The 27,984-nt window shown below is 48.1% G+C and overlaps 11 protein-coding genes across 11 annotated transcripts; 4 read left to right on the plus strand and 7 right to left on the minus strand.

Annotated features, from left to right (window-relative positions):
- Positions 1 to 381: 381 nt before the first annotated feature.
- AtWU_01560 (NRPS-like enzyme) lies at positions 382 to 3,800 on the minus strand (the record flags this gene model as incomplete). The annotated part of the gene is made up of 3 exons (XM_035496674.1): positions 382 to 2,961; positions 3,033 to 3,434; positions 3,495 to 3,800. 3 exons carry the CDS (start codon positions 3,798 to 3,800, stop codon positions 382 to 384), a joined length of 3,288 nt encoding a protein of 1,095 aa, XP_035352567.1.
- Positions 3,801 to 4,560: 760 nt separating this feature from the next.
- Positions 4,561 to 6,350, plus strand: AtWU_01561 (phytoene desaturase family protein; the record flags this gene model as incomplete). Its single annotated transcript, XM_035496675.1, has 4 exons — positions 4,561 to 4,600; positions 4,648 to 4,769; positions 4,832 to 5,365; positions 5,421 to 6,350. The coding sequence occupies 4 exons, from the start codon at positions 4,561 to 4,563 to the stop codon at positions 6,348 to 6,350; spliced, it is 1,626 nt and encodes a 541-aa protein (XP_035352568.1).
- A 496-nt stretch (positions 6,351 to 6,846) lies between these two features.
- Positions 6,847 to 8,710, minus strand: AtWU_01562 (phytoene desaturase family protein; the record flags this gene model as incomplete). Its single annotated transcript, XM_035496676.1, has 4 exons — positions 6,847 to 7,797; positions 7,893 to 8,426; positions 8,475 to 8,596; positions 8,683 to 8,710. 4 exons carry the CDS (start codon positions 8,708 to 8,710, stop codon positions 6,847 to 6,849), a joined length of 1,635 nt encoding a protein of 544 aa, XP_035352569.1.
- Positions 8,711 to 9,725: 1,015 nt separating this feature from the next.
- AtWU_01563 (phytoene synthase) lies at positions 9,726 to 11,727 on the minus strand (the record flags this gene model as incomplete). The annotated part of the gene is made up of 6 exons (XM_035496677.1): positions 9,726 to 10,527; positions 10,580 to 10,870; positions 10,920 to 11,093; positions 11,147 to 11,493; positions 11,555 to 11,654; positions 11,717 to 11,727. The coding sequence occupies 6 exons, from the start codon at positions 11,725 to 11,727 to the stop codon at positions 9,726 to 9,728; spliced, it is 1,725 nt and encodes a 574-aa protein (XP_035352570.1).
- A 564-nt stretch (positions 11,728 to 12,291) lies between these two features.
- Positions 12,292 to 14,185, plus strand: AtWU_01564 (carotenoid oxygenase family protein; the record flags this gene model as incomplete). Its single annotated transcript, XM_035496678.1, has 3 exons — positions 12,292 to 12,314; positions 12,367 to 13,006; positions 13,064 to 14,185. 3 exons carry the CDS (start codon positions 12,292 to 12,294, stop codon positions 14,183 to 14,185), a joined length of 1,785 nt encoding a protein of 594 aa, XP_035352571.1.
- A 702-nt stretch (positions 14,186 to 14,887) lies between these two features.
- Positions 14,888 to 16,834, plus strand: AtWU_01565 (acetyl-CoA synthetase-like protein; the record flags this gene model as incomplete). Its single annotated transcript, XM_035496679.1, has 5 exons — positions 14,888 to 14,921; positions 14,974 to 15,177; positions 15,292 to 15,623; positions 15,690 to 15,792; positions 15,858 to 16,834. The coding sequence occupies 5 exons, from the start codon at positions 14,888 to 14,890 to the stop codon at positions 16,832 to 16,834; spliced, it is 1,650 nt and encodes a 549-aa protein (XP_035352572.1).
- A 466-nt stretch (positions 16,835 to 17,300) lies between these two features.
- AtWU_01566 (NAD(P)-dependent alcohol dehydrogenase) lies at positions 17,301 to 18,504 on the plus strand (the record flags this gene model as incomplete). The annotated part of the gene is made up of 4 exons (XM_035496680.1): positions 17,301 to 17,583; positions 17,660 to 18,028; positions 18,080 to 18,137; positions 18,201 to 18,504. The coding sequence occupies 4 exons, from the start codon at positions 17,301 to 17,303 to the stop codon at positions 18,502 to 18,504; spliced, it is 1,014 nt and encodes a 337-aa protein (XP_035352573.1).
- Positions 18,505 to 18,685: 181 nt separating this feature from the next.
- AtWU_01567 (SDR family oxidoreductase) lies at positions 18,686 to 19,606 on the minus strand (the record flags this gene model as incomplete). The annotated part of the gene is made up of 4 exons (XM_035496681.1): positions 18,686 to 18,871; positions 18,927 to 19,083; positions 19,140 to 19,247; positions 19,299 to 19,606. The coding sequence occupies 4 exons, from the start codon at positions 19,604 to 19,606 to the stop codon at positions 18,686 to 18,688; spliced, it is 759 nt and encodes a 252-aa protein (XP_035352574.1).
- An 889-nt stretch (positions 19,607 to 20,495) lies between these two features.
- Positions 20,496 to 21,001, minus strand: AtWU_01568 (UDP-glycosyltransferase/glycogen phosphorylase; the record flags this gene model as incomplete). Its single annotated transcript, XM_035496682.1, has 2 exons — positions 20,496 to 20,534; positions 20,636 to 21,001. The coding sequence occupies 2 exons, from the start codon at positions 20,999 to 21,001 to the stop codon at positions 20,496 to 20,498; spliced, it is 405 nt and encodes a 134-aa protein (XP_035352575.1).
- A 221-nt stretch (positions 21,002 to 21,222) lies between these two features.
- AtWU_01569 (uncharacterized protein) lies at positions 21,223 to 23,118 on the minus strand (the record flags this gene model as incomplete). The annotated part of the gene is made up of 1 exon (XM_035496683.1): positions 21,223 to 23,118. One exon carries the CDS (start codon positions 23,116 to 23,118, stop codon positions 21,223 to 21,225), a length of 1,896 nt encoding a protein of 631 aa, XP_035352576.1.
- Positions 23,119 to 24,865: 1,747 nt separating this feature from the next.
- Positions 24,866 to 26,339, minus strand: AtWU_01570 (phosphotransferase family protein; the record flags this gene model as incomplete). Its single annotated transcript, XM_035496684.1, has 3 exons — positions 24,866 to 25,743; positions 25,799 to 26,177; positions 26,244 to 26,339. The coding sequence occupies 3 exons, from the start codon at positions 26,337 to 26,339 to the stop codon at positions 24,866 to 24,868; spliced, it is 1,353 nt and encodes a 450-aa protein (XP_035352577.1).
- Between the last annotated feature and the right edge of the window lie 1,645 nt (positions 26,340 to 27,984).

The following is a 27,984-nucleotide window of genomic DNA, read 5'->3' on the forward strand; positions in this document are numbered from 1 at the left end:
ATGAGGAGGCGAGGCAAAGAGGGGAAGCGCTGGATGATAATGAGGGGTCGGCATTCGCGGCCGACGATCGGCGATCAAGAATCCTGATAAGCAGATAGTCATGGCATCTTTATCAAAAGTTGCCAAAGAGCCTCGGCATTGTGCCCATCAGCCCGCTATATTGAACACTACGCAAGGTATCTGTCTAAGGACCTAATTCGCTTCTCTGGAGTCCATTTACTCTCCACATCACGTTATTTCTGGCCCCGCTGTGCTTGGAGTGTCAGGAAATATAGGGTATCCGACGTTCCGGACAATGTAACAAATTGGTAATATCAGAGCAGACTAGAGCCAGTGATGGCCAATAGATAACAAGGAAACACTGAAAGTCTCATCGAGTACCTAGGAAAAAGCTTCCACCCATTCGCGCACCCATTTCCGGATCCATTCATCTTGAACTGCTGGAACGCTCCGGAGTATAGCACTCGATTTGGCGGTCTTTTCAGTCTCCGGTAATGCATGTATCGCATCACTGGCAAATACATCTCGATAAAAGTCCAGCATGCGCATGGCGGAATATAGACCAGACATCTTTTGCCGGCATGAGGTCCGGCATACCTCTTCCTGCTGGTTTTGGTTATGGGGTTGTTCAGAGCCTGAAACATGTGAGTCACGCTCGATTTGGATCTGCTGTATCCATTGATGAAGTGAAATGGGTTTCAAGCGTTGACCAGTGATATTTTGTGTCTCCTTGATGATGATATCGTGAACGACACGCCAGTCGACGGGGTGAAGATTTACAGGATGAAAGACCTGGAGTCGAGACTCCACTTCGTTACCCCTTCTAGCATTGTCAAAACCATGGGATAGCGCAAGATCGACTAGAATGTCAGATAATAGGTCAACGGGAATCCAGTCGACGTGACTCCAACGCTGCCCCAGAGAGTCAGGAAGAGCGCCCATTTGTAGTGATGCGGAAACCAGCCCTGATAACCAGTCGTCAGGGCTCCACACGGATGGATGTTTCATTGTGCCCGGGGTGTATGTCAGACGAGCAATAGATATGGGTATGCTTAGCTGGTCATGGGCGTAGTGAAGAAGCTGCTCTCCGACGTATCTGCTTTCGCCGTAGTTGTTAACACTGGGCTGATCCATCTGTATCAATTGCTCAGGCAATGTCCCGGAGTCGCCGTGCAGCTGGAGAAGGGCACCAATGGAAGTGACCCAGAAGAGCTTTGGTCGGGCAAATGCGACCGCACAGAAGTGGAGAAGGTTAACCAGGCCGACAAGATGGGGTTCAAATGAGGAGAATGCCCAATTGAGGTTGATAGGCCATGCGTTATGAAGAATGATCGTGACATTGTGCCGAAGATTGTCAATGATACTAGGTGGGAGGCCAAGTTCCTTCTGCGATATATCAGCTTCTAAAAAGGTAATATCCAGCGGATCCAGATTGGTTCCAAGTCGTCGGCATTCGTTAGCAGCTATTTGGTGCGCAAGGCCATTGTGGACATGTGAAAGACAGTAGACATGGGATACCGAGGGATGTTTGAGAAGCATATCAAGAATGTATGGTCCTGCCCCATTTATACTGTCGGTGAGCATAACAGAATGTTTTTCTTGCCGGCAATATGAAGCCTCCACCCGAGGGATTCGGTCGATCAAGCCTTGATACATCTGTAGCGCTTTGTATCTCTCAGTTAATCTCTTACTTACCATACCCTGCTGATGAGCCCTATCATTTTCGCAGCTTTTATCGACCAAGGCCTGTGTCAGAGCTGTCACGGAAGGGTTCGCATACAACGTCCCGGGAGAAACGCCCGTGTCAGGTAAGCCTCTTCTGAGGATCCGTACTGCGCTTAGAGTTTGCTGAGAGTCCATTCCTCGAACATAGAGATCTTCGCTCTCATCTAAGTGGTCCCACCACGTAATTTTCTTGATGGTCTTTTTGATGAAATTAGCCACTGCTTCGGGGCGTGACATTTGGTCAGGATTAAGAATGCATTGCCCGTCTTCAATGGAAGTATCAAGTGCAATCGATGCATGAAGTGCTTCGAGTTCCTGCTGGTATAACGCAATTGTCGCTGCGCGTTGAATGGTTCCTTTTGCAGAACGCATCATTGGTTTTTCAGACTGAGTAAACAGAATATGGGTCTTTTCAATGCGTGCGTATGCGGGAACGACTTGATTCGCTTCTTGAATGATGGGCCATATGGTTTCCAACAATGCGTCACGATCCTTAGATTCTGACTCACCCACAACATCTTTCTCCTCCACCAATAGTATCGGTTGGAAATGCTGTGATCCTGTAACTAGAGCTCCCGAAATTAATCTGCTGCGAGATGTGATGCAGTGCTCCATGCCGACCGGGTTGATCTTCTCCCCATTGGTAAGGACGATAATGTCATCTCGCCGGCCACGCCACGTCCACAGTCCCGACTTCTCGGGTGATGGATGGCGCTCAAAAAGATCTCCTGTTGCATAGTCGCTTGCATCTGTGAAACCAGGGTATGTAAAGACAAGCTGCTGTGTCTCCACGAGATCCTGACGAACCATGCATAGTTCATACTGATCATCCATTGCGGATCGAAACTCTAAGCCCATATCTGGATGAAATTCAAGATATTTCCAATCCTTTGGTTTGCGGTAAGAATTGGACAAAATCATGGGTAAAAGCCCTAGTTCTGTCGAACCGTATTGGTTGTATAAGGGAATCTTAACTGCGATCACGTCCCCTACTTGTTGTGGGAGGTCTCCACCGCAGTAGATAATACAATCTAAGCTTAGGGCACAGTATTCTAGCAGATCAGGCTCTTGTACCAGCTCTTCCAGAATCGATGGAGGAACGATGGCTACCTTAGCCTTGCTTTGCTTTATACCCTCCACGAGTCCCGAGGCTGATGGGATCGCTGCTGAAAGTGGGGCAACCATGACAGTGCTAAATGGTAGGGCATTTAGAAGTAGGCTAGCCAAGCAGGCACCCTGCACTGTATTAGCTCTATTCTCAAGTCGCACGAGAGGTGGGCTAGTCCTGGGCCCAAAGGAGAGCATACATGAAAGGGAGGAAGAACTAGAAACACTCGCTTCCCATAGTAAACCTTATTCAAACATTGGTATTCCTCAGGGGCTTCCAAGCAATGCATCTTCATCCCCTTCTTTGCCGTATCATGCGTGAATGTCATAGGTCTGGGTAGTCTTGTTGAGCCGGAAGTATGGATGGTCAACAGGGGTTCGGACAAAACCTCTCCGAGAGACCTCGAGAATGGAAGGGGTGGATAAGCTGTGTCGAGGAGCTCTTCTGTTGTCGGTACATCCAGCACGTGCATTTCGTCGCCTTCTAAAATTCCGACAATATGTGGGGGACGTGGTGTAGGGCAAATGATAACCTTGCACTGCATATGATGAAGTAGTTCGCGTTGCACAGAGGCACTGTTCCTGGGCGAAGGGAAGAACATCTATGGTAACATGAGAAACTGCTTTCACTCAATCTTTAGGGTAATTTGTCTTCCACATACCGAATATCCAGCTTTAATGGATGCCAGTGTCAGCACACTATATCGCATATCATTTGGTCCGATGTAAGCAAGTTTCGTCGACCCGTTGCCCATTTCGAGGTTCTGGATCAGCCATCTGGCAACTCCATTGACAGCATTAGCCAAATCATGATAGGTTATCTTGCGGTATCCCTGGCTATAAGTTGATTGGGATACGGGATACTCTGCGAAGACAGCATCTGGTCGAATATGAGCATAATGATCCAATATTCCTGGTAATGTGTGCTCAGTCGGATCAAAGTCACTAAGGAGAAGGTGTTCCATCATGGTCGCTGTATCATAACAGTCTGGCGCTGTGTTGTGATTAAGTGCCAAAAGCATCTGTTGTGCATACGAGGCATCAGTCTCCAGGTCACCGCTACCTCGACATGAGCACTCTCTGCACGATTTTCTGTTCTCGAACTCTCTTCACTGTGGGATTTTCGTCACCCTCATCGAAAGAAAAGATGCCCTGACATCAAAATCATGGGTTGTTCTCCTGCTATCATGCCACAATACTGATGTAGTGCGGGTGGTATTGCAATTACGGCTAATACACAATCGTTTGCAAAATTCGCTCGTGTGTACTAAAATATTACGAATACGTCACCACCATAACAACCTGATTGCAAGAATGCTGATCTTCTGCACAAATAAAAAGCGGTAAGCCGTCTCCTGTGTCACGTAGACTCAAAATCCTATCGACGACGTAATTGGCCTGCGGTCCGGGCCCCCTTTATACTCATTGCAGAATCTGGTTATCCATTGTGATTACTACGTGCGGCAAGGGAACGAATGCCATTCTCGGATCAGTGCATACAGTGAACCTTCGATAAAACAGGTCTGAGGATGGCTTGCCTAATCTTATGTTGGAAGAAAGGGTAGCATGCTTGGCCGTGTCTTCTCTGGAGAATCCGCCACTATGGGGATCATCGTAGTTGCCTTCATTTACAACGTAGACCCTAGCATTAATTAGTTCTATGTAACCTTCATGTATCCCCGCTTCAGCCGAGCTATCCTTTAACAAACTCGGAAACTTTACATAAACATGGAAACCACGAAATCACCCGCATCCGTCATTGTGATTGGTTAGCAAGCCGAGAACCTGCAAAACCACCTTTACTGACCAAAGCAGGTGCTGGAGCCGGCGGTATCGCTGCGGCGGCTCGGTTGGCCCTTGAAGGCTTCCAGGTGAAAGTGGTCGAGAAAAATAATTTTGTTGGAGGTAGATGCTCACTTCTTCACAAAGATGGATATGTATGTATTCTTGTTGCAGCAGATTTGTTTTTCATTAGTCTCATGTTCTAACATGCTGAAAGAGATACGACCAAGGTCCCTCTCTAGTGCTTATGCCGGAGTTCTTCCGCCAGGCATTCCAGGAGCTAGGCACTTCTTTGGAGAACGAAGGTATTCATATGCTTGAGTGTGAGCCCAACTACTGCATCTGGTTTCCAGATCATGATCACATCGAGCTCTCCCGCGACATCCCCCGTCTCAAAGCGCAGATCGAGTTTCATGAGGGGCCAAGGGGGTTCAGCCGTTTCTGTACTTTCCTCGCCGAATCGGGCCTGCAATATGAGCTTTGTAAGGAGAGTGTCTTCAATCAAAGTTTTCCCACCCTAAGAAGCATGTTCCATTCGGCGCTTTTCAAAGGTTTCCTTTATATCCGGCCTTGGACAAGCATGTACAGCCAAGCAGCCAAATATTTCCGATCGGAAAAGATGCGTCGCGTTTGGAGTTTCGAAAGCATGTATCTCGGGATAAGCCCTTATCGCGCCCTAGGTGCCTTCAGTCTATTGCCTTACATTGAGATGACTGATGGAATCTGGTATCCGAGAGGGGGCTTTCAGCGCGTATGGAACTAATTCCCTCAAAGAAAGGAACAGTTGAGCTGATTTACCACCACAGGTGTTACATGCCCTCAGTAGAGTGGGACGTCGCCTTGGGGTAGAGTACTTATTGGATAGCCCGGTAGCCAAGATTGAGCTCAGTGATGATAATGCAAAAGCAACAGGTGTGCGTTTGGAGTCCGGCGAGGTTCTACGAGCTGATATCGTTGTGGTGAATGCTGATTTGGTCTATGCTTATAACCATCTTCTGCCTCCCTCCCCCAAAGCTGAACGCCTACGCAAGCGGTCTACCTCTTGCAGTAGCATCTCATTCTACTGGGCCTTCAATGAGCAGATTCCTGAGCTTCGACCTCATAACGTGTTCCTGGCAGGCCAGTTTCGCGAGAGCTTTGATAGAATCTTTAACGATCATGACGTGCCGGAAGACTTTTCCTTCTATGTCAATGTTCCCAGCCGGGTAGATGTGACAGCTGCCCCAGCAGGGAAGGAATCCGTCATGGTTCTCGTCCCGGTCGGTCGATTAGTTGACACCCTGGGTCCCGATGAACAAGAAAAACGGTGGAATGAATTAGTAGCTCAAACGCGCAACATTGTCCTTGACACAATCGAAGCACGTACAGGAGCCCGCAATCTGCGTGAAAAGCTTGTCCACGAGCTTGTGAACAGTCCTCTTACGTGGCGTGAAAAGTTCAACTTGGATCGCGGAGCCATTCTAGGCTTGTCTCATGACTTTGACAACGTTCTTTGGTTTCGTCCGCATATGAAACATCCCGCTATTCAAAGCTTGTATTTCACGGGCTGCAGTACACATCCAGGCGCAGGAGTTCCCGCATGTCTGCTCAGTGGCAAGTTCGTGGTCCAACAGATAATGGAAGACTGGATGGAAGCGAAAGCTACCACCAGGGATTATAGACTATGGGTAATGTTGGCAATGGCGTTTGGGCTTCTGACGGCTCTGTCTTTAGCAAAGTCGTCCTACTTGTCGTAGTCGTGCTATCTAGAAACTGAGCGGTGGCTCCATTCCAGACTATTATTCAGCGTACAATTCTCATGTGCCGCCTATTTCTCTTCTTTACCCCACATCCTGGCGATTATATGCCCAAGAAACGTACAAGAAACGTAGTCTCTGTTTTTGGATATATGGTCGCTTTGCATGACCGGTGTCAACACGATGGGCAGTGATCCTTAATCAGAATCCCTCAATCAGAATCTCTCCAGGCAAATGGTGCTCAGGTTTCCGGACCTCATTCTGGTCAATCCCTGATAACATCACTGTTGTGGAAATACCGGGTCAATCTTCAGTACCTTAACAGTGATGGCGCGTCATCTCAGCTGGACACTTCTACGCAATACCAACAAAAATAGACTATTCATATACAATATTACGCAACCGAGTGTATAGCGCGTATGAAAAACCAGAATTCAGATACGTAGACACATATTCAACCGACTGTGATAGCAATGATCCCTCGTAGTACCACATCTTACTGACCCAGACATAGAAAGCTATCCAAGGACCCCGGACCAAGCAAATTTAAACATGCCGTGACTAAAACAACAACCAACGTAAAAGTCACCCAAATATAGGCAGTCGCGAACATCTTTGGTTGTTGGGGCCTTGTGTCCCGTAAAATCTTCTCGCAGACCAACTTACTTCCGGCTAAGCAGACTGGGACCCCTGTGCCGGGGTGGGTGCTAGCTCCGGCAAAGTAGAGTCCATCTATCCTCGGATGTTTGAGACTAGGCCGAAAGCTCAACATATTGAAAAAAGAGTGCGAGAGCCCAAGTATAGCGCCACGGTCGAGGTTGAACTTATCCTTCCACGTGTGAGGGGTCTCATATGTCTCATGCAGCAATTTCGATCTCAAATTTTGTATCCCAGTCCTTTCTTCGATAGTCTTTATAACTAAATCACGTATGTCTGGTATAATCCTATCCCAGCGCTTCTGATCATTGATTCCTGGTTCCGCCAGGCTCCCCACGGGCACCAGCACAACCACGGCGTCTTTGCCAGGTGGGGCTGCTGTTGGGTCAATCCGACTGGGAACATTCACATAGAACGAGGGTTCATCTGGGACACTGTGGTCAATGAATATGGAGTCAAAGCTCTCACGATATTTATCCGCAAGAAATATATTGTGGGATTTGAGCTGTGGAAAGGTGGTGTCAAATGCCCAAAAGAAAGAGATACTGCTGCAGGAGGTATGCCGTCGTTGTAATGACCTACCGTATCCTGATTCTGGGAGTAGATTATTGTAGGCATACACTAGGTCTGCGTTTATGACAACCAGATCAGCGTATATTGCTTCACCTGAACTGAGCCGAACACCCTTTGCCGAGCGCTGGTCCGGAGCTAGGAGAACAGAGTCAACTGGGGCCCGTAGACGGTAGTCCACGCCCAGTCTACGACCAACGTCTGCAAGGGCTTGTAGGACCTGGTGGTGGTTAGTTGTTGATTTGTATTCGTAATGTGCTATTCAGTGGAATATGGGAGGTGCCTGATCTGGTATGATTGACAGGTTTAACTCACCTTTTGAAACCCACCACGGGGATACCAAATTCCATCGACGGTCTCGGAGTACTGCAAAAGGCTATATGTTCCAGGTGCCTGGTATGGGCTCATACCCATGTACATAGAAGCAAATGTCCATGCTTGCTTCATCTTGGTACTAGTAAAGTACTGCTCAACGATACCAGCCATGGTAGTCCATGGGCGCATAGCGACGAGCGCCCTCAAGACGTTGGGCTGCAGAAGACTGAGGAAGTGTGGAAAATCTCTGTTCAATATATAGTCCAAGGTCAAATTGTAGTATTGACCAGTCTCCTTCAGGAAGTCCAAAAGCTTAGAGAGGCCCGTTATACCCTCGTGTCGGATGACCTCCTCTTTCAACCGTGATATATCAGAAGATAGCTCCACAATATCATTATCTGGAAACCAAATGCAGTAGTTGGGTTCGCATTTTAGTAGCTCTACACCTTCCGAACTGAGGGATGTTCCAAGATCTTGAAACGTTCTGCTGAAGATTTCACGCATTAAGAGAAGAGATGGCCCTTGATCGAAGCGCTATATTGCTTTAGTTTAGTGGTAAATCTTTATAGACCGAGAACTTACGTATCCATCTCGTTGTATAATAGAACATCTCCCTCCAACAAAGGCATGTTTCTCCAGCACAGTCACCGTGAATCCCTCCCGGGCAAGTCGCGCGGCAGTTGAAATTCCTCCCACACCCGCGCCTGTGATGTATTGATCAGACACTATGGCACCGTCGAAAGCAGGCTGCAAAAGCAGGCTGCAGAAGCTCTGTTTAGAATGTACATACCGACTACGATGGCGGACTTTTTGGCCATTCTGTAAGTGTACTTGACGTCTCCTCTGGACCAATGTGTCAAGTTTCGGGCAGGATTGAAGTAGTGAAGAGGGCCGGGAGAACGCAGGATTACATTGGATGATAGCACAGTGGCGTCGAGTAACGCTGCTGCTCAATCCATCTGACTAAATCGTATGTGCTCCTTGCAGACTTCTTCATCTGGAGTGTATCTTTTCATACAAGTGTCAATTACCGTATCAGCCCGGTATTGTAAATTGCAAAAGTGGGACATCGACATCGTACTTAGACGGATGGAACGTTCTTTTACCGAACTTTGCCATCCTTGTTCAAACTTTTGCGTGACCAAGTAAAGCAGGGAAGAGGAACGATCTGCAATTTACTCACCCACCGAGATATAGAAGACTTTTTCGCGTGAGACGCTGAATCAAATGTCAACCTTGCATTTCTACTGTCTTCCAAAGCCCGATCCTTGCTGCACCAGTCCAGAATTTCCCGCTCTATGCGCCGAGATGGCTGCCTTCATGTCTATGCAATCCTGTTACAAGATAGGTGTGCGGCATACTGTGTCCAGTGTTGTGATACGGTGCCTAACGGATGAGAATATAATACGCCATGGAGGGGTACGTGCAGCAGAGCCCATACTTCATCATGCAGACCTAATTCATGCAGGGGGTTATAGCCAGACCAAACTACCTGAGGATGAGTTGTTTTCTATGACACTGCATCATATGTTGTATGGTAGGACAGCATGAATTCTTTCAGGCAGGCCTAGATAACTGGTCATGGCTACATATGGACTAATGGATGCATTGTTGTAGTCGTGTAACAGATGTGCTTCATCCTGCGAAGCTAAAAGTCTTCAGTAGCTGTACTATGCCATACGTAGTACTCAAAAAAGCGGCTTGCGGTGGTATAAACGAATTCTTTACTTTAGGCTGATAAACCACAAACATTGAGGATATACATTCTGTGTCCTACTTGTATCACCGCACACTGTACAGGATTCATGCGTTTATCGAAATATAGCTTTGATATCAAGCCATCATGGCACGATAGGTGACCAGTAACCGACGCCACAAAGACAACTTAAGCTTCTTGACCGACCCAGAGCGATGTCCACGCTTTAGAGCAGCCCCAATCTCCATGTAATTTTCGATAACCGCACGTAGAGGGCCTTGAAGCTCTACCGGTAGGGAGGCTAGCGCTGGTAATGAACGATCGTGATATTCCTGGGCTTTGATAAGGACACGCTCCCTCATGCGCTCGACGGATTCAGTGTGTTGACCTCTGATTACATCCACAGGCGTGATACCTTCTTGCTTGAGCCAGGTAGTAGGAATGTAAACTCGACCTATCGCAATATCTCTTTCAATGTCACGCGCTATATTGACCAACTGTAGCGCTCGACCCATCATTTCTGCTGCTGCCAGGGTCTCATTTCTCACTGTATCGTTCGTAGCATGTGCATAGCAAGGGAAATGATGTACGAGCAAGTCTATCATGCTTGCAGCCACTGTGCCTGCGACATGGTAGGCGTAGTTGTCCAAGTCTTGCTCTGAATGTATGGGGAATGAGTTGGACTCGCTATCAAATCTTAGATCCGTGCGGAATCCTTCAAGAAGACATTGTAATGGCTCAAGGCGCAGCCTTGTTGCGGGTAAATTTTTTATCGCTTGGGTGAGCTCCGGGTACTTGGAGTATCCTAGTTCAACGCAGTCCACCTTTGATGTAAAGCGACTTTCCAGCTCCAAAGTGCACTGGTCAAGGACATCTGAGGCACTCTTTCGATCTCCGGCCTCGTCGACCAAGTCATCTGCAATTCGGCAGAAGGAATAACTTCGATGTAAATTAGTTTCATTACTCATTTAAAAAAGATTTGTTGACGTACAGCATGATCAAGTCGATTCGGAGTGGCCCCTGAAACATAGCAGAACCAATATACATACTCTGACTCGAAATAGCCAGGCGGCAAACCGATTCGTCAATGGAGGCCACAAAATCATCATTTAGAGTATGTGGCAAGCGAACAAAATCGTGTAAGACATGATTGTATGAAAGAGGAGTATTGATAGTACCAGGCGAGCTAGCTAGTCGACCGTGTGTCAGAGCTATTGCAAAGTCACTTACTGCAATGCCAAACACTATCATCATATTTGTGAGCAAAAAGAATAATGCTTCTCTGTGATGAAATTTAGCAAAGTCTCTCCAGGCTGCTTCTCGTGACATACTCGATATCGAGCTCGCCCCATATTTGCCAGTCAAGCTTAGTTCCACCCTGAATAACCCAGATTCCCTGCTGCAAAGCAAATGTGTCAACTGCCCACAAGAATAATGTAGGTAGTATCACAGATATCAGTAGCATCTGCACTGGGAGCTGGACTATGAAGCCGCCTGCGAGTAGCCTGCATACAAATTAAGATTAAAAAGGACTCCTTCATCTCATGTGGGTTTTTACCATTGTAATAAGAGAATTGGGCAGGCCCAAGCGAGAATGAACCCAAGGTAGGTGTATCTACCCCCATGCCAGATGCAAAACATACCAGCCACAGTGAATGCAGCAAGAAAAATGATGCCTAAAGCTCGATAGATTGTGGAGACCTGTCGCAGAAAGGAAGGGAAAACCAAATGACGTGTTAGCATGACATATAGCATCCCCGTGTTGTAAGTCTGAAACGCGACGAAAAAAACGTCTTCCACCGGAACGAGCAATATCCTGTAGCCGAATAATGCACTAGGATTGTAGGAGAAAATTTCGTTGTGGATCAAGTACGAATCCCATGGTATAGTCGCTCCGACTGCTACCTGTAAATATATTAGAGTGAGAATAGCACAGCCCAAAGCGCTACAGTCAAGGTAAACGTACACCTATAATAGTGCAAAGCTTTGCCCAGTCCAATCGTGTCATAATGGGCCATGATAATGCGGTAACCCCAAGCGCCCACGGGACGTTGGAGTAAAAATGTCTGCTGTACTCAGTGAAAGGTAATTGCTCGCATGGTAGATATTTGCCTACATGATTGCATACTCATATGGCATATTGAGTTGATTGTCTCCGAGCCAAGGGTGCAGTAAGGTACTCAATGATAGTAGCGAAGTACCTCTATCTAGTGACGGAGACAAGATAACTCATTGCACCCTATATAATATTTGCCAATGCCAAGACGGTAAGATAACGAGGTCAAGGTACACCAAGGGGTGTAATAAAATATCGACTTGACTATGTTTAGTCGATCATGACGCAGTTATCTTTGAGCTACAGAGGAGTGCGGTGTTCCTCAAGCTGCATTACAAGACGGCAGAATCACTCTGAGGTTATTTGGCGCTCATTCAAGGATAGAGATGCTGGTCCTTGCCTCGACATAGTTGAGCATATATCTACAAATGCCGTGGTACCTTGCCTTGATGTTGTGCTACCTACAATTGCCGAAGGGTATTAGATGGTCTTATTAACGACCACTGATGACGTATACCTGGCGTCGAGCCTGATTATATATCTTATTTTTGTCCAGCCGAGCTAGGCTAGATAAATATGTTCCTTATACACACCTTTTCAACATTCGGGTTGGTAATCCTTAAGCTGTGAAGCAACAGAGCAAAGAAATGGCAGGTCGGCAAAAGAATTTGTATGAATCCCTTGCTCCCAAATAAGCTACTATGCTAAAAGACGATGAATAGGTATCTCCTCGGAAACTTTGCGCCCATCCAGACCACGGTGTCTGACATTACCTGTGATGTGAAGGGCTCAATACCCGAAGAGTTTTATGGTGGTCAATACGTTCGGAATGGAAGTAACCCGCTTAAAGATGACACAAAGCACGATATCCACTGGTTCGACGGCGATGGCATGCTCACTGGCGTTTTCTTCAAGCGGGATCCAGATACACCAGGAGCCCAGCCGGTTTTCTCTAATCAGTATATCGTGACAGATGTTTACGGTGCCCGTAAAAAGTCCCCATGGATCTACCCCGTCATTCCTGGTATGAACACCATGATTGATCCCAGATCATCATCGATCAAAGTAGCAATGAGCGTCGTACGCACAGCAGCGATAGTAACTGCCTCGATCTGGGGTTGGATCGCCCGTCCAATTAAAAGAATAGGTACTGCCAACACAAGCCTCTTTCATCACGATGGCCGAGTCCTTGCCACTAATGAAATCGGGCCTCCCATGCGGGTTTTTCTTCCCTCATTGAAAACCGTTGGCTGGTTTACCGGAAGCCAGGCTGAAGGCGAGTCAGATCAGGAGGATCCATCAATGCCCTATTTCGGTGCTCCTGGTCTTGAAGGGGTGTACAAAGAAATGACTACGGCTCATGTATGGAATCTAGGCCGACCCAGAAGCTTATTTCTTGGAAGCTGACATCATCTCAAGCCCCGTGTGGATCGCAAGACAGGAGAACTCATATTGTTCCATTCCACGTTTCTCCCGCCTTATATCAATTACTCAATCGTGCCGCAAGGCGTCCCTACCAACGCCACCCCGGCTTTGAACCAGGCTGTGCCGGGATTGAAATCAGGGAAGCTGATGCACGATTTTGGAGTGTCTCACAGGCACACCGTACTTATTGATACACCTGTTTCGTTGGATCCCTGCAGGCTTCGCCATGGTAGACCAGCGGTCGAGTACGACCCCGCAGGTCATACACGCCTTGGGGTCTTTCCACGACACTCACCAGATAGGGTAAAATGGTATACAACCGATGCCTGCATAGTGATGCACACCGTCAACACATGGGACGAGAGGGATGTCAATGGCTACCGAGTTCATACCTTGCTGTGTCGCATCAACAGCCTTTCTTCTCTATACTGGATGGGTGGGCTGGACTGTCCGGAATGGGCCTGTCCATCTGAACCCGAGTGCCGCCTTTACTATTATCAGTTTCCCTCCGCCGGCTCCTCGGATCATATCGTACAGCAATGGGCTCTGTCCGTGATCCCGTTTGAGTTTCCTCATGTCCCTGGACATCTGCAAATGAGTGCAACAAAGTATGTCTACGGCTGTTCGATGAGGGAAGGAAACTTTGCGACCACGCATAACAGCTGCTACAAGATAGATAGCTTGGTGAAGGTCAACGTGGAGTCAATTATCCGCAAGGGGCTTGATAATCCACCATCCCAGGTTCATGGATGTGTTGATACTCGCTCTATCCACGAGATCATCAACTCCCAGGATCCGCATGATCCCATCCAAGTTTTTGCTCTGCCTCCAAGGCATTACGCACAGGAATGCTCATTCGTGCCTCGCAAGGATGGTGTCTCTGAGGATGATGGATGGCTAGTTACGTATGTCTTTGACGAAGCTTGGTTGGACGACAGTGGGGTTCCTCTACCTGATGCACACAGCGAGTTGTGGATCATTGATGCGGTGAGCATGAAGGAAGTTGTTGGCCGGGTGATCTTGCCACAACGGGTTCCATATGGGATGCATGGAAACTGGTTCTCGGAGGAAGAGATCTTGAACCAAAGGGGGTTCCATCATTATCGCAATGAGTAGATACGACAACTCCATGCAAGTGTCTGAAGATTGGGCATTGCAGATACGAGGTCGCAAGTTGATATTCCTTCCCGAAATGGATCCGTGCATTGTACCGTATCTTTCAAAACCATATACTGTAATTTACAACATACAGAACCCTGGTTTAGTGAAGATGATCGGCGCAAGGGGATTGGATGCATGCATAACGCACCTTGGGACGATGAGATATCCTCACGGAGAATATTCCCGCAACAATTATCACCTGTGATATGTTCGTGTGACTCTGCCTTTTATCCGCGTGATGATCGGGTCAAAACCAGTGACAATTTGACAATGATTTGTTGAAGCAGTCACCCATGTAGGCTTGGTTGGCGCTCGGGCCACCACAGGAAGCCCCTCATCGCGCTCGTTTCGCTGCGCGCTCTAGATAGGCAATACAACTGATTTTGCTGCATTCTCTTGCTCCGTTGTCCTTACTCCCGCTGTAGGGCGCGTGCCTTGAATTGGTTTAACAAGGATGGTCTGCATCGTCAGGAATGGAGAAGTGCATGGGGGTAACAAGGATTGGACTGCAATATGAGGGGCATGCCACAGAACAAGTATCTGATTAAAGCCAACAACCATATATTTGTCGTTGTCGGGATCCTCCAATACACATAGTACAGTTATTGATACAGTGACTTTTTGGAAAGTAAATCAGGCTTTACCTTCCATTCCACCATGATATTCTCCTCAACAAGGCCCAGGCTAGATGGTATGACCATACTGCGATACAGTGCGCATTTTTCAACCTGACAGAAAAGCAGTCCCCACAGACGTAACTATTTGGGACTGGCTCTTCGAATCCAGGCATTACACTGCGCAACAAGCTACAAAAAGAGGTGGCTTCAACAATGCTGCCACGGGTGTGCGGATAGGCTACAAGGATGTGAAAGCTTATTCCACTTTCGCATCAACCGCGTTAGTACAGAACCATGGCCTTCGGCCTGGTGACACCATCATCATTCTTAGTCCGAACTTGATACAGTATGCAGTAGCAATGATGGCGATTGTTCGAGCTGGTTGTCACCCACGCTTCATTGGCGTCCTTAAACAGGTATGCTTGGTTTACTGACTTTCATTAGGTGGTATTGTAGCAGGCGCATCCCCTGCTCATGGTGCAGATGAACTAGTCTATCTCCTCGTTTCTTCACGCGCCAAGTTCATTTTCACCATTCCTTCCTGTCTGTCTAAGGTTATGAGATCAGCAGACAGGGTAGGAATTCCGCATGCGAGGGTGTTCCTGCTGGAAGGGCGACAGGATTCTCAAACAACGCTGCAGGATTGCATTGATATTGGAAGATCTTATGGCCCTGGCGGTCAGGAGGGGTCGTTCAAAATACTGGATGGGAGCAGTAACCGGGATTCGTGTGGATACCTGAACTTCAGTAGTGGAACCACGGGACGGCCAAAAGCTGTAAGTTTCAAACTATTGCATTTGTCTTCATGTGTTTCTATGATACCTGCTAATATAGAATGGCAGGTCATGCTGTCACATCATAATATCATAGCACAGTGCATGCAAGCTGGGCAAACGTCTGACATCGAGAACAAGAAGATGCTCGCCGTGCTCCCGCTCTATCATGGTAGGACTGTGTCCCCTCTGGATGTATGTTGGGTATTGGCTGATAAACTCGACTACAAGTCATAGGATTGATCCATCTGATACACGTGCCCATAATGCGTGATATGGAGGTATTGATGCTGTCGTCATTCACCATGGAATCCATGCTAGACACCATTGTGAAGCACCGAATCACGGAAGTGCCAATTGTACCCCCCATGATTGTTCGACTTCTTAATGATCCAAAAGTGGCACAGTATGATCTTTCCCATGTTAAAACCTTCTCTTCTGGTGCAGCGCCAATTGCAACAGAGTTACTTCGCCAGCTAGAAAAAGCTTATCCCGGAACTGGCCTGAAGCAAAGCTACGGGATGACGGAGACTTGTGGCGCCCTAACGACCCATTCCCTTAATGAAGGGGGATACAAGTATGCGCATACTGTTGGTACCATCATGGCTAATACAGAGCTGCGGATTGTTGATACAATGACATCATTTCCCTTGGGTTATAATGCACAGGGAGAAATTCACGCCAGAGGCCCGCAAATAGCCATGGGATATTTAGGTAATGATGAGGCTACTAACAAGACCTTTCCTCCAGATGGTTGGCTACGCACCGGTGACGTTGGTTTCATTGACAGCGAAGGATTTCTGACCATCACCGATAGGATCAAAGATATGATTAAAGTCAAAGGCATAGGTGTGTCTCCTGTAGAGTTAGAGGATAGCTTGTTGCAGCACCCGGCTGTGGCGGATGCAGCGGTTGTAGGTATTCCCGAGGAATACTCGGGACAAAGACCGAAGGCATATGTGGTGATGAAGGGAACATCTGACAGTGGAGCAACTGGGGAGATTTCTTGGCGCGTTGTGGGTCAGGAGCTGATGGAGCTGATCCGGTCTCAGAAAGTGCGTCACAAGTGGCTGTCGGAAGTTGAATTCATAGATGCCATTCCAAAAGGGCCCAGTGGTAAAATCCTCCGCAGGAAGCTTCTCGAACGCGCAGAGGCAGAAGGCATGCAGCAGTGCAGGATTGTGCGGGAAATTCAGTCAAGGGGGAAGCTGTAAAATTTCAGGGGCATGTATGTAACTTGTCACATCCAAGAAAGGGCATTTTACTATAGCCCTAGATATTTGGCTAGCTAGCCGTACTGACGACGTCCTGATCGGGTTTCTTTGTATCGATTTCCTTTTCCAATATCTGCGCCATTTCCGCCATCCCCTCAGTCAACAAAATACTGCTTCCAAGGCAAAGTGAGGAACTCCAAGAGATTTTCCCTGCAAGTGTACCGTTTTGTGCAGCTTCAGTGAGAACCCTTGCCTCGTTAGCTCGCTATAGGCGTAGCTTGGTGTGAGACTGAAAGAGGAATGTCACCCCTCACGAAAAAAACATTGGAGCAAAGGCCTATACTCTCCCTTGTATATACCCTGGACTAGAAGCCGAACAACGCCTTCTCTCTCCAATCCTTTATTGCGACGAATTGTTTTTTTTTCCGTGGCCTTTCATTGACACTCAGCACTGACATCTACCATTATGACCCACATACTGGATGTTTACCGAGCATCTCCCTCCGGTCAGATTTATCTTGACCATATCACCCGCCAACTATCGCCTGACGAGGCACTCGTCGAAGTGACGCATGCCAGTATATGTGGTACAGATAGCATCTATCTACATTCTCAGCAAGTCCTAGGCCATGAGGGAATCGGCATAGTTAGGGCGATCGGAGCCGATGTGCGGAGCGTCCGCATCGGCGACCGTGTTGGAATGGGCTACGTACAGAAAACGTGCGGGGATTGTCAATCTTGCACATCAGGTAAATGACTCTGCCACATCCTTCATTCAATATTGAGTATTGTCGCTTAGATAGTTAATTTCGAAACACTCTGTAGGCTGGGACCAATATTGCCAAAGAAAAGACCTTTATGGCATGTCTGACCCTGACCGCGGTTGCCTCGGCTTTAAAACTATCTGGAACGCGAACGCCCTTATACCCATTCCAGATGGGCTACACTCTGGTGATGCTGCGGCGCTGATGTGCGGTGGTGCTACTGTCTGGACTGTGCTTAGTCGTTACGGCATGCAGCCTAGAGATCGTGTTGGAGTATTGGGCATCGGCGGCATGGGGCATCTGGCCATCAAAATGGCGGCTGCGCTGGGATATCATGTTGTTGCTTTCTCCGGATCGGAGTCCAAGAAGGCGGACTGCTTAGCCTTTGGGGCTAAAGAATACTATCTGACTAACGGCAAATCAATGGAAGGTCTGACTACACTGATTGATTTCCAAGTTATCCGCTGACAACTACATTTAGATATGGAGCCACTGAAACACCTTCTCTTGTGCGGTTCCAGCTCGGAAGATTATACGTTGTAAGCCATTGATTTTATTTTCGTCACTTTGATCATTCAAACTAAGCATGGACCCGGTAACAGCATTCTTTCTCTTCTGGCAGTACATGGAACAGTCTATCCATTGACAGTCTCTCTTCAACCGGCTGCTATTCGAACCATCATGCTGATCAACAAGGGCCTTCGGATCCAAGGTTCTTTGGTCGCATCCCGTGGGGATCTAGCCAAGATGCTGCAGTTCTGTGCGGACAAGGGAGTGCGACCTGCCACAAGCAATTTTAGCCTTACTTCTACAGAGGAGGTCAACCAGGCCATGGAAAGCCTGCAGCGTAACACGGTTCGCTACAAGGCATTGCTTGTCGCAGATGAACATCCACTGAAGCTCTAAGGAAATATGACAAGTTACAGTGGTTTTATTCCCTTCAGCATAGGATGGTAGAAGCGTAGTGTAATGCAATGTCATTGGATGATATTATCGTGCCTGCACTTCTGCAGAAGGGTCGACGTCACAAAGTATACATGGGATCGAGAAGGACAGATCAAAAGTAGGCAGGAAACTCCAATATGGCCTACCACGGCACCACTGCTCCATCATATTGGTTCAACCCTTCTGCCTGCTCCCATCCGGGAACTCGAATATTGAAGAATTTCCCGTTATCTTCTTGAGTTGCAGGAACTATGATATCCAACAGACCTTGTACACTCTGTTCAGCTGTTATATCCGCCCTCTCTCCACCAAGGTCTGTCTTCACCCACTTTCGAAGAAGTTAGTTCCATGATTGTTTTAAGACACGGCGATAAGTAACGTACACCCGGTGAGATTGCAAGGAACGTGAATCCTTGATCCGCGAAAGACTGCGCGTATTGCACGGTAAGCATATTTAGCGCCGCTTTACTAACTTTGTAAGCTGGCACCGGAAACAGTGCGAACCTGGGTGCCATCGTGATTGAGCCAAGTGTTGTCGAGCTGGACGCAATTAGAATCACAGTACCCGATGTCTGGGCGAGGGGCAGAAGACATACATGTTTACCACTTTCTTCTGGTTTCCTTTCTTAAGGAGTGGTAAGAAGGCACTTGTCACCATGTGGGCACTGGTGACATTGGTATGGAAGACAGAGTCTAAATTATCCCTATTGAGTGTCAGCAGCGCAATGAATGCAAGCAGGAGAATTGCAGCTAACATATTTTCGATGCCACCCCGGGTTGAGGGCATGATACCCGCATTGTTGATCAGGACATCGAGACCTTTCCCTAATAGCACACTTTCAACGGTCCCAACTGCCGTTCGTATACTATTTTTGCTTTCGACATCCATGGATACATGATGAACTCGCCCGGGGGACTGCGCCACGAGACGTTTTAGATCATCGGTCTGGGTACGTGCCGCTGCAAAGATGACGGAGACTTCGCTGGCGGGTTTGGAGGCCAGTGTACGGGCTGTGGCAAGACCAATGCCACGGGAAGCGCCTGTAATCATGTAGGATGCCATGGTAAGAGAAAGATATAAACAATTGGATGGGTTGAACCCAAGATTTATTGGCTCTCCCTAAGCATATGTATTCTGTTCGAGTACGTGACGCCCGACTATATATAACGACAGTGGAGATCCGTATATGCAAGGTATCCACCCTCTGATGCTTTGAAATCAAAGCCAGCAGATGATCACCGAAGCTATTCGACGATTGAACGTATAGTAGTATGGTACGCGAAGGGTAAAGAAGGCCATTGTAGAATCCTTCGTTAACGTCATTAGTGGGGGCTGCTGAATTGGGTGCCGATCCCTGGATTTGTCAGAACGGCTTCTTACAAATCATCCACGCAGTTCATCAGCCCATATTGGCAGAGGGGAGATTGGAGCTTTAGTTGTATTATACGGACCAAATTTTATTACTTTTACTACGTCCTCTCTGCTCATGAAGAAAATCCGAATTCATTTGTATGGCGTGGCTCAAGCCGTGACTGGGCAACTGGCGAATCGGAAGCGGTGCAGTATTCGCAGGCTCCGACCGTGGACTGTGCCCGAATGCAAGACTTCTCACTCATTTACTGGAACGAATTCATTCAATGAAAGTGGATCAGAATCGAGTTTCCTACACTTTCCGTATATTATAAAAGTAGGTAAGGTCTATAGAATGTGTGGAGTCATGACCTTGTTGTTGTCGCTCTGGCACAAGTTGTCACTTATCACTGGAGGCCCACAATATAATACTTCCAATCATAGATAATCATCTTTGCTCAGATCTCCTACATTCTGCGTCAGGAGGTCGAAAAAGTCCAGGATTACCGCATTCTGAAGCCCCCGTTCTCTCTCTTGCCGAAGTATGCTCCGATGACCTGCTTCCGACGCTTATTTCGCGTAGCATGTTGTATAGTCCGTTTCACGCCTTGCCCGGGATAGGCAACGAGTCCCAAAGAGCCTAAGTTCGATATGTTAGCAAGTATTCGCACAACCTCTCCACCCCGTATCTCAATATCAAGGTATGAAAGATCCCTTATACCAATGAGCTATCTTCCCAACCGTCCCAAAACTGCCCTTCAGAAACCCCGTCGCAAACCCCTCCGCCCCATCATCTCTCGCCCCTTTATATGGTTGGTAAAAGATATCCGTCATTCCTTCACCAATACCCGAAGCAAAGGACTTGGCTCCAGCCATTGTCCCAGTTTTCCAGCCCATAACTTGGCCGTAATCGTGGACCTTGTGTCCATACAGACCGGGTAGAACGCGGAATCCCTCTGCAGCCGCTAGTGAAATATTGACAACCGCGCCGGACGCGTACTTGGTTAGCAGCTTGCCACAGGCTTTTGCAGAGGCTGACGCCATGGCACCTGCTTTGTTTTGCTTTTGAACCCCGGTAGCTTCCGGTGTTAGTCCAATGTCGTTCATAGATAGGGACTTATGGATGTGCTGCTGGGTAGATGGTGGCTGTAGGAATTGTGTGTTCTCTATGCCCGTGCTTGAGCAAACTGTGGCGGAAGGTGTTGATGGTCGCGATGTATGGCAGAAATACAAAAAATACATAATATCGAATAGGACAGAAATATGGAATACTAAAATTGGGTTTGATAACCCCAGACGGATACAACGAGGCATGAATTGGTGGTAATTTACGCCTCATTCAATGGCTGCTTGTATACCACCCCATCGACGGTAGTAACCAGGGTCCCATTGGCGTGGAAGATATTAGTCATGGCATCGTCAACTACATGAAATCCATCAGGGCTGGTTATCTTCGTACTAGACGAAACTCCATTTCCGGTAAGGTTGGAATGCCAGTCGAGGCGGGTAGATGAATATGACAACGTAGTGGCGGCCACCGACTCATATCCATTTATGTAATGAAGGCCATCATCAGAGTAGTTATGGTAGGTGGCCGAAATAAAGTTGATAGCGGAAGTGGCCTCGCTCTTTTGGAGAACAACATGGGCCAACCCCGAGTGGAGTCCATGGAGCGTAAAGTTGCCCGGGGGCACATTCAAGACCTCGGGAATGCTGGTGTTGCCTGGGGTATACGGCAGTCCCCATGGTACGGTATCGGAAACCGGATGCACAGTGTCAGTATGGTAAGGCTGCCGACTGGTGAGTCGGGCCATCATCAAACGCGTGGTTCGGCCACCGGGCTCAGTGGATATGGGGCATGGTAGCGGGTTGGTACCGCCACAAGCAGGAGGTATGACCATCTTCTGCCAGTACATGATCCGAGTTCCATCAGGAGACCACCGTGGATCTGCTCCAGCATTCCAGTTGGGGTCATTAACGCTGCCAGGCTGTCCGTTCCCATCAGCATTGACCTGTTGGCCGTAGTAATTGGGATCGTGGTCACCCTGAGCGTCCAGCAGCCAAGGTTGGAAGTAGCGTCGAACCCCATTATTACGCACAGAAGAAACCGTAGCGATTGTAATCAGGTCCGTCACAGGAGGAATGCCACGCATCCCCGACAAAAATTCCATGCGGTCCGTGCCACGGGTGTCCAAGATGACCTGCCATCGGCCATCCGGAGAATCACCCACAGGGTCAACGTAGCCAGGGTGCGTGGTGACACGGCGGACGCGACCAGTAGCCAAATCAACGGCAAATAGATCGACATTGCAGGATTCCCAAGGACTACCTATATACAGGACTTCGTTACCGCGGCCAGTGAATCCTCGGAACTCTCCCACGGTTATGGCCTCCCGGTTAACGTAAAGTCGATCGCCTGTGACGCTGTACGGTTGTAGTCCGTTCGGGGAAACGAGGACAGTCACATTCACGACGTCATATCGAGCACTGCGAGGAGACCCTGTAGTTGGGGATTCGTTGAAGTGCAGTCGGCCGAAATATCCATTCTCATTCAGCTGACCAGATGAGGTGGTGCTGTATGAGTTGAAACCCAGGTGGACGTTATCGGGGTGCAAGCGTAGCTCGCGGATGCTGGCTCCCGACCCGGAATCATCGGCCTTGTTGCTCATTCGAATGGGATAGATATAGATTTGGTCCGGAGTGCACTCATCACTTGCCAATTGACCCGCTCGACATTCGATGATGTTGGTTCCAGCCATTGCGCGTCGACCGTCGGCAAAAGTCTGGGGGTAATCGCTCAAGGATGTGCTGCCCACTTTGTTGTTTTCCGGTACACCGCAAGTCACACACTTCCATGGGTCGCCAGTGGAGAAGTTGGTCCCATTCGTGCTGACCATGATCAATTGGACTCCCGTATAGATGCTTGCTGGGTCTGGTGCGGCTGGGGCACCGGTGAAATTAAGGCTGGCCCAGACGTAATTTCCGTCCGGGGAGAAGTTGCCCCCTTGCATGAGAGATGTTTTCCCCATGCATCCAGTGCCATGAGGGTTAACTCGGCGGGTACAAGCACCGACATCGTCTGTGGGCACGACTGGTGGTAGTGGCAGTTGGACGACTTCAATTGGCTCGGGTGACGGAAATGATTCGGCGGCTGCGGCGGATAGGACCGACGAAACGATTCCCAGCGACAGAGGGAGAAGCTCTCCAACAATGGGAAACAGCATGGTTTCCGAAGATAAAAACAGGGTTGATAACGAAACATCATTTCAGCAGCGTGGAATGAGCTTATATTTCTAATGCGCAGATGGGGGAAATCCAGAGACGTCAGGAGGTCTGGTGGATTTCGGGAGTATTACCGGCCAACGCTTGCCAATTTGCCGTACGTGTATGCACGGGCCAGGCTGATGTTGATCGTCTGCCTTGTGGGTCAACGGACCAGTAGAAAAGGGGAGTTAAACCTTGATGGCGACGGCTGATGGGGAATCTTCGGCGGGATACGCGTATGCACGGGCCATCTAAGGGGGTGCATACCCTCTGATTCACAGTCAAGGTGCCTCGGTGATGACGCTAGAACAGGTCAAGCCAGGACTGCCTTTCACGTGTGCCTCTTACAAAAGGGACTAGCTTGAGTAAATAATAAGAAATCCCGTCTTGGCTGCATTGAGTGCAAGCGCCGTCGTATCAAGGTTATGTAGACCCTTTATGAAAATTGAACGACATTGACGTGTAGAAGAGTGCGATGAACAACGGCCAGTATGTTCGCAATGTACAATATCAGAGCGGACTTGTGAGTTCGTAGAAATACCGCCCCGTTGAATCAGACCCACCAGGTCTCGAAGACAGACCCCTTTCATGCCAGCATCCTCAACAGGGGAGACGACAGATTCGAATTCAACGGTGGCTGATGCTAATCCCCCTTGGAGAGGCAGCAGCCAACATGCTTGACACGGATCTCCTGTATCAGTTGTTAATTGAGGCCATCGACTCACTCAATGAGCATAATAGCCCGGAGATAGTATGGTCCCTGCCGACATTACCAGATACTCGATGAGGGTTCCATATCTTCTAAACGAGCTCTTGGCTCTCGCTGCCACGCATCTCAGTGTCATCCGCCGTGAACAGCACGACCATTACTGCCCCACTTACAGAATCGTGCATTGAGATTCTTTCATGCAACAAGCGATGCAGATGACCCTGGAGCATGCATTCCACGATTCACCTCCATGCTCGGGTTGCACATACTAAACTCTCATCTCCCGTGATGGTGACTTTATGGACTTCTCGACTCCTTTGTTCCTTATCTCCGCTTACATCAAGATGTGCGTGTCGTTATCGGAAAGAGCTGGATCATGTTATTGCAGACTAGTAATCTCGGGCAGACTTTGGACTCTGCAGAAAGACAGTTACAGAGCGATGGGAGTCTGGGCCCAGGATGTAGCCACCTATTGGCACTCATACAGCAGTCCAACTTGGATCCCTCCATCACTGAAACGTATCGACAAACAATCGAAGCATTGCAGTCGGCAATACACTCTGAGGCGCTTGCATTACTGGAGTTTTCGCATGACCCGTCAGTGTACCGTCGGAATACTTCGTAGTCCCGACGCCCTTACTGTGATGGCAGATTACGGGGTAGTTCTACATTCTTTTCGCCAATGATGGTTCTTGGGCTATGGCGGGCAATATCTGATCGAGTCGGTTATTGATTAATTGGGGCCCGCTTGGTCGGAATGGTTGGAATTCCCGAGCCATGTGCTGAGCGCAGGTTCACACGGAAATTAGCTTTTTATAATATGTTTCTGTTGGCATTTCGGAAGCGCATATTACACGTTAACAGCATACAGGCGTCATGAAAAAAGAATTTTGACTGTGAAAGTTCCGATATAGGAGTAAACCCTTCGCAATCTATTCAGAAAAGTATCTCTAATAAGATACATGAAAGACTGTGTCCGTTAGTGAACGTAGTATAGTTTACACCAACGCTTCCAATTGTTTTCGCAAAACTTGCAATAGTTTCTCGTTCTCCTTCCACCTTTTCCTGGCCTCTTCGTAGTCATCATGTGAGACCCATCCTTCTTCATCACTTATTTGAGCTCTCAGATTATTGAATTGACTGAACGCGGCCGCCCATGCCTCTGCATGCTGCCGGCTTTGCTCAATCTCTCTCCTTGAGAAGTAAATGGGGCATAGGCTTGTTGAACCTCGCTGTGCCATGATTCTGTCCCACTTCTCATATACCTGTATCAAAAGCTCTCTTAACGGTATTGGCCCGTCCCTGGAAGTCTGACTGACAATGTGGAATATAAAGCTGGTGGGGTCATCATCATCTCTCATTTGGTCCATGGCATGAACAAGAGACGGGTTGAATTTCCGGGAGGCAAGCTCGTAAAACTTCTTCAATCTCAGTCTCTCTAGCTTCTGTTCGGCTTCTTTCTTTTCAGCGGTCGAGAGCACGTCAAAATCCGTAGGTAGCTTAGGCTGCAGAGCACCCCAGATATAAGAGTCATCACAATTGAATATCGAGGGGAACTTTGCCGTGAGGAATAGGGGCGCTATGTGTACTGCTTGCCAATCAATTATGCTTGTAATCCGAGTTGGATCATGTCCGTCGACAAATATGTTATCCGCGTGAAGGTCATGGTGCAGCATGACGGGGGAATGCGTGTTATCTGACGGTAGTATGTGAGGGAGCACAGCCAGGAATTTCTCAAGGAGCTGTATATGTTCTTTTCGTCGCTTTGGTGTCCTCCCCAAAGGTACAGTGGTATGGTTGGTGTTGCTGTGTCCATGTCGTATACGAACAATCTCACGGTTTGTAACGGCGGAAACATACCCCATGGCCGATTCCCCTGCGTTGTCAAGCTTAATAAGAGACTTCTGGGAGGTGACTGGCACTACACTCACAGGGGCCTCTGTCAATATCTAGATTTTCCACTTCGTCTTCCCAAAAGGACCGCTGAGTTGTCGGGCCGAATACATATTTGGATTGGATATCGTCATCTAGACCGGGTAGGGCAGCAATGCTTCTTCCCTGCGGGAATGTGTCCCGATAATACAAACTGCCATGTTGAGTAAATTTCGCTTCCATCAATCTGCGTTCAATATGTACCAAGTTCCTCACCAGGCGGAAGCGTTGAGCCTCAGACATAGTATCCCAGACCTCGCTGAGTTGCTGCCCTTGTACCTTTTCCATGATGATATATTCCGCAGCAACTGGGTTAGTCTGCGACGAAGAACTCCACGAGAGAATCCGGGGAACAGGTATCTTAAGACTGGCACGCAACTATGACGGGGATTATCCCCTCGGCATTAGGACATTGGTTCGACATCTAGATCCAATCTCACGTACAAAATCAAGAGTTGCTACTTCACTAGCAACAACATAATGAGGATGGCCCGCGTTCGGGTTGGGAATTCTGGCCAAGACCTCCTTACCATTCGCCATCTTTAGAGAGAACACCTTGTTGAACATCCCCTCGCACAATTTGTCCATTGCAACACATTGGGTTCCGAGTGTCTGTCCAGTAATTTGCTGAAGTGCTGATTCATTAAATGTAATATGACGTTTCTCTAATTGAAGACTTTCATCGTGTAGCCAACGACCGGATGTGTAATTAAAGTAGTGACTATTTGTGTCAGTTGTTTTGGTACTTGCCGATCGAACAAAGGACCATGGAGGATATCGCGCTGTGCTCATTATCTGCACAGATAATGGTCGCGGGCTACCAAAAGACTTTCTTGTATGGAGCATGGCTTGTTCGATGGTCATGGCATCAAGGCAACAAGGCTGTCGTGTATTTGGATACTGAGTTTGCTCGATGGCCAACGCGCTTTGCAGAATCAGGCTCCATCACATGACAACAAGCATAACCACCAGTGCATGCATTGCGCTGTTATTACTAAGCTGTGTAGCCCTACACTTTAATTCACTAAAGCTGGTAAATACCGACCCGCAGCGAAGTACGAGTAGAGCCAGTGGGATGCAAGCTTTAGCATCATTGATGTTCCAAGGGGTATGGCAACCTCCAGGGATCCCTTGGGAAACCCCGAAAGCCGTTGCACAGCCTTATTGGATGTTCTGTGGGAAGCAGTTGCAAACCTACCAATATTTGCAACCAGTTTCGAAGACGATGGAAAGTTCAGCCCTACTCCCGGAAGCGTATTCGGAGACCGTGACAGATAATCTCGTGTCCTCGGAATTAAAGATCTGACAATTTACCACACATAGACTCATCCCCTTACTTATGAGGTTATAAGGGACCTGTCGAAAATGGGAACGCGAAGTATTGATCAAGAGAACAGCTGCTTGAGGAGGCTGGACGAATCTATATATCACAAGTTACAAGTTGTCACACTCACCAGAAATATAACAGCAGCCTGACATCGCTGTGAAAATCGGTAAGCCAGGCACGTAGGTAGTGCTGCAAAAAGCAGTCATGATAAGAAGGAGAAGAAGCAATAGGTGCAATTCTGGATGTACTCTGCTCACTTCGGTAATGAGCTCACAAAGATTCCTCGACAAAACAGATGCTTCTGGGACCCGCTGCCGGGGATAGCAACGCCCCCGGAAGTCGGATTATACCAGCTAAAATTATGATAGTTCGATTGGAGTACGTATTGATAGAGGTATACAAGTTGGCAAAAGCATTAAGATTTACGTTCAACCAAACAAAAACCCCGACAGCCAAACCATCAGTGATGGAGCCAATGAAGGAAGTCACAAAATTCTTGGCGGTCACTTCGTGGACCTTGCTGGACTGTGGTAACACATCCTCATTATGTCTCAAGGGATAACGCGATAGGTACAATAGTCAGGTCAAAGCCATGTTCAGCGATGTGTCTAGAACACTGATCTCCCCGTCCAGCGCAAAAACCTTGTTGGAGCCTTAGCTCCTTCATGAGATGAATGATGCTCTCATTAGTCGATATCCAGATGCCACTTGGGTAGTTGGTGGATTATCGCACACTACTCCTGATTCTCGGTTCTCAACCGTGGTTAGTTCGTATTTTCTCACTCGAGACAGCATTTTGAGTACATGCCACTCCACATGCCAACCAAATCAAGAGCCGCTTTCGGTGAGCAATGAGTG

Source organism: Aspergillus tubingensis (genome assembly GCF_013340325.1).
Source record: "Aspergillus tubingensis WU-2223L DNA, scaffold_3, whole genome shotgun sequence".
In the NCBI taxonomy this organism is placed as follows: domain Eukaryota; kingdom Fungi; phylum Ascomycota; class Eurotiomycetes; order Eurotiales; family Aspergillaceae; genus Aspergillus; species Aspergillus tubingensis.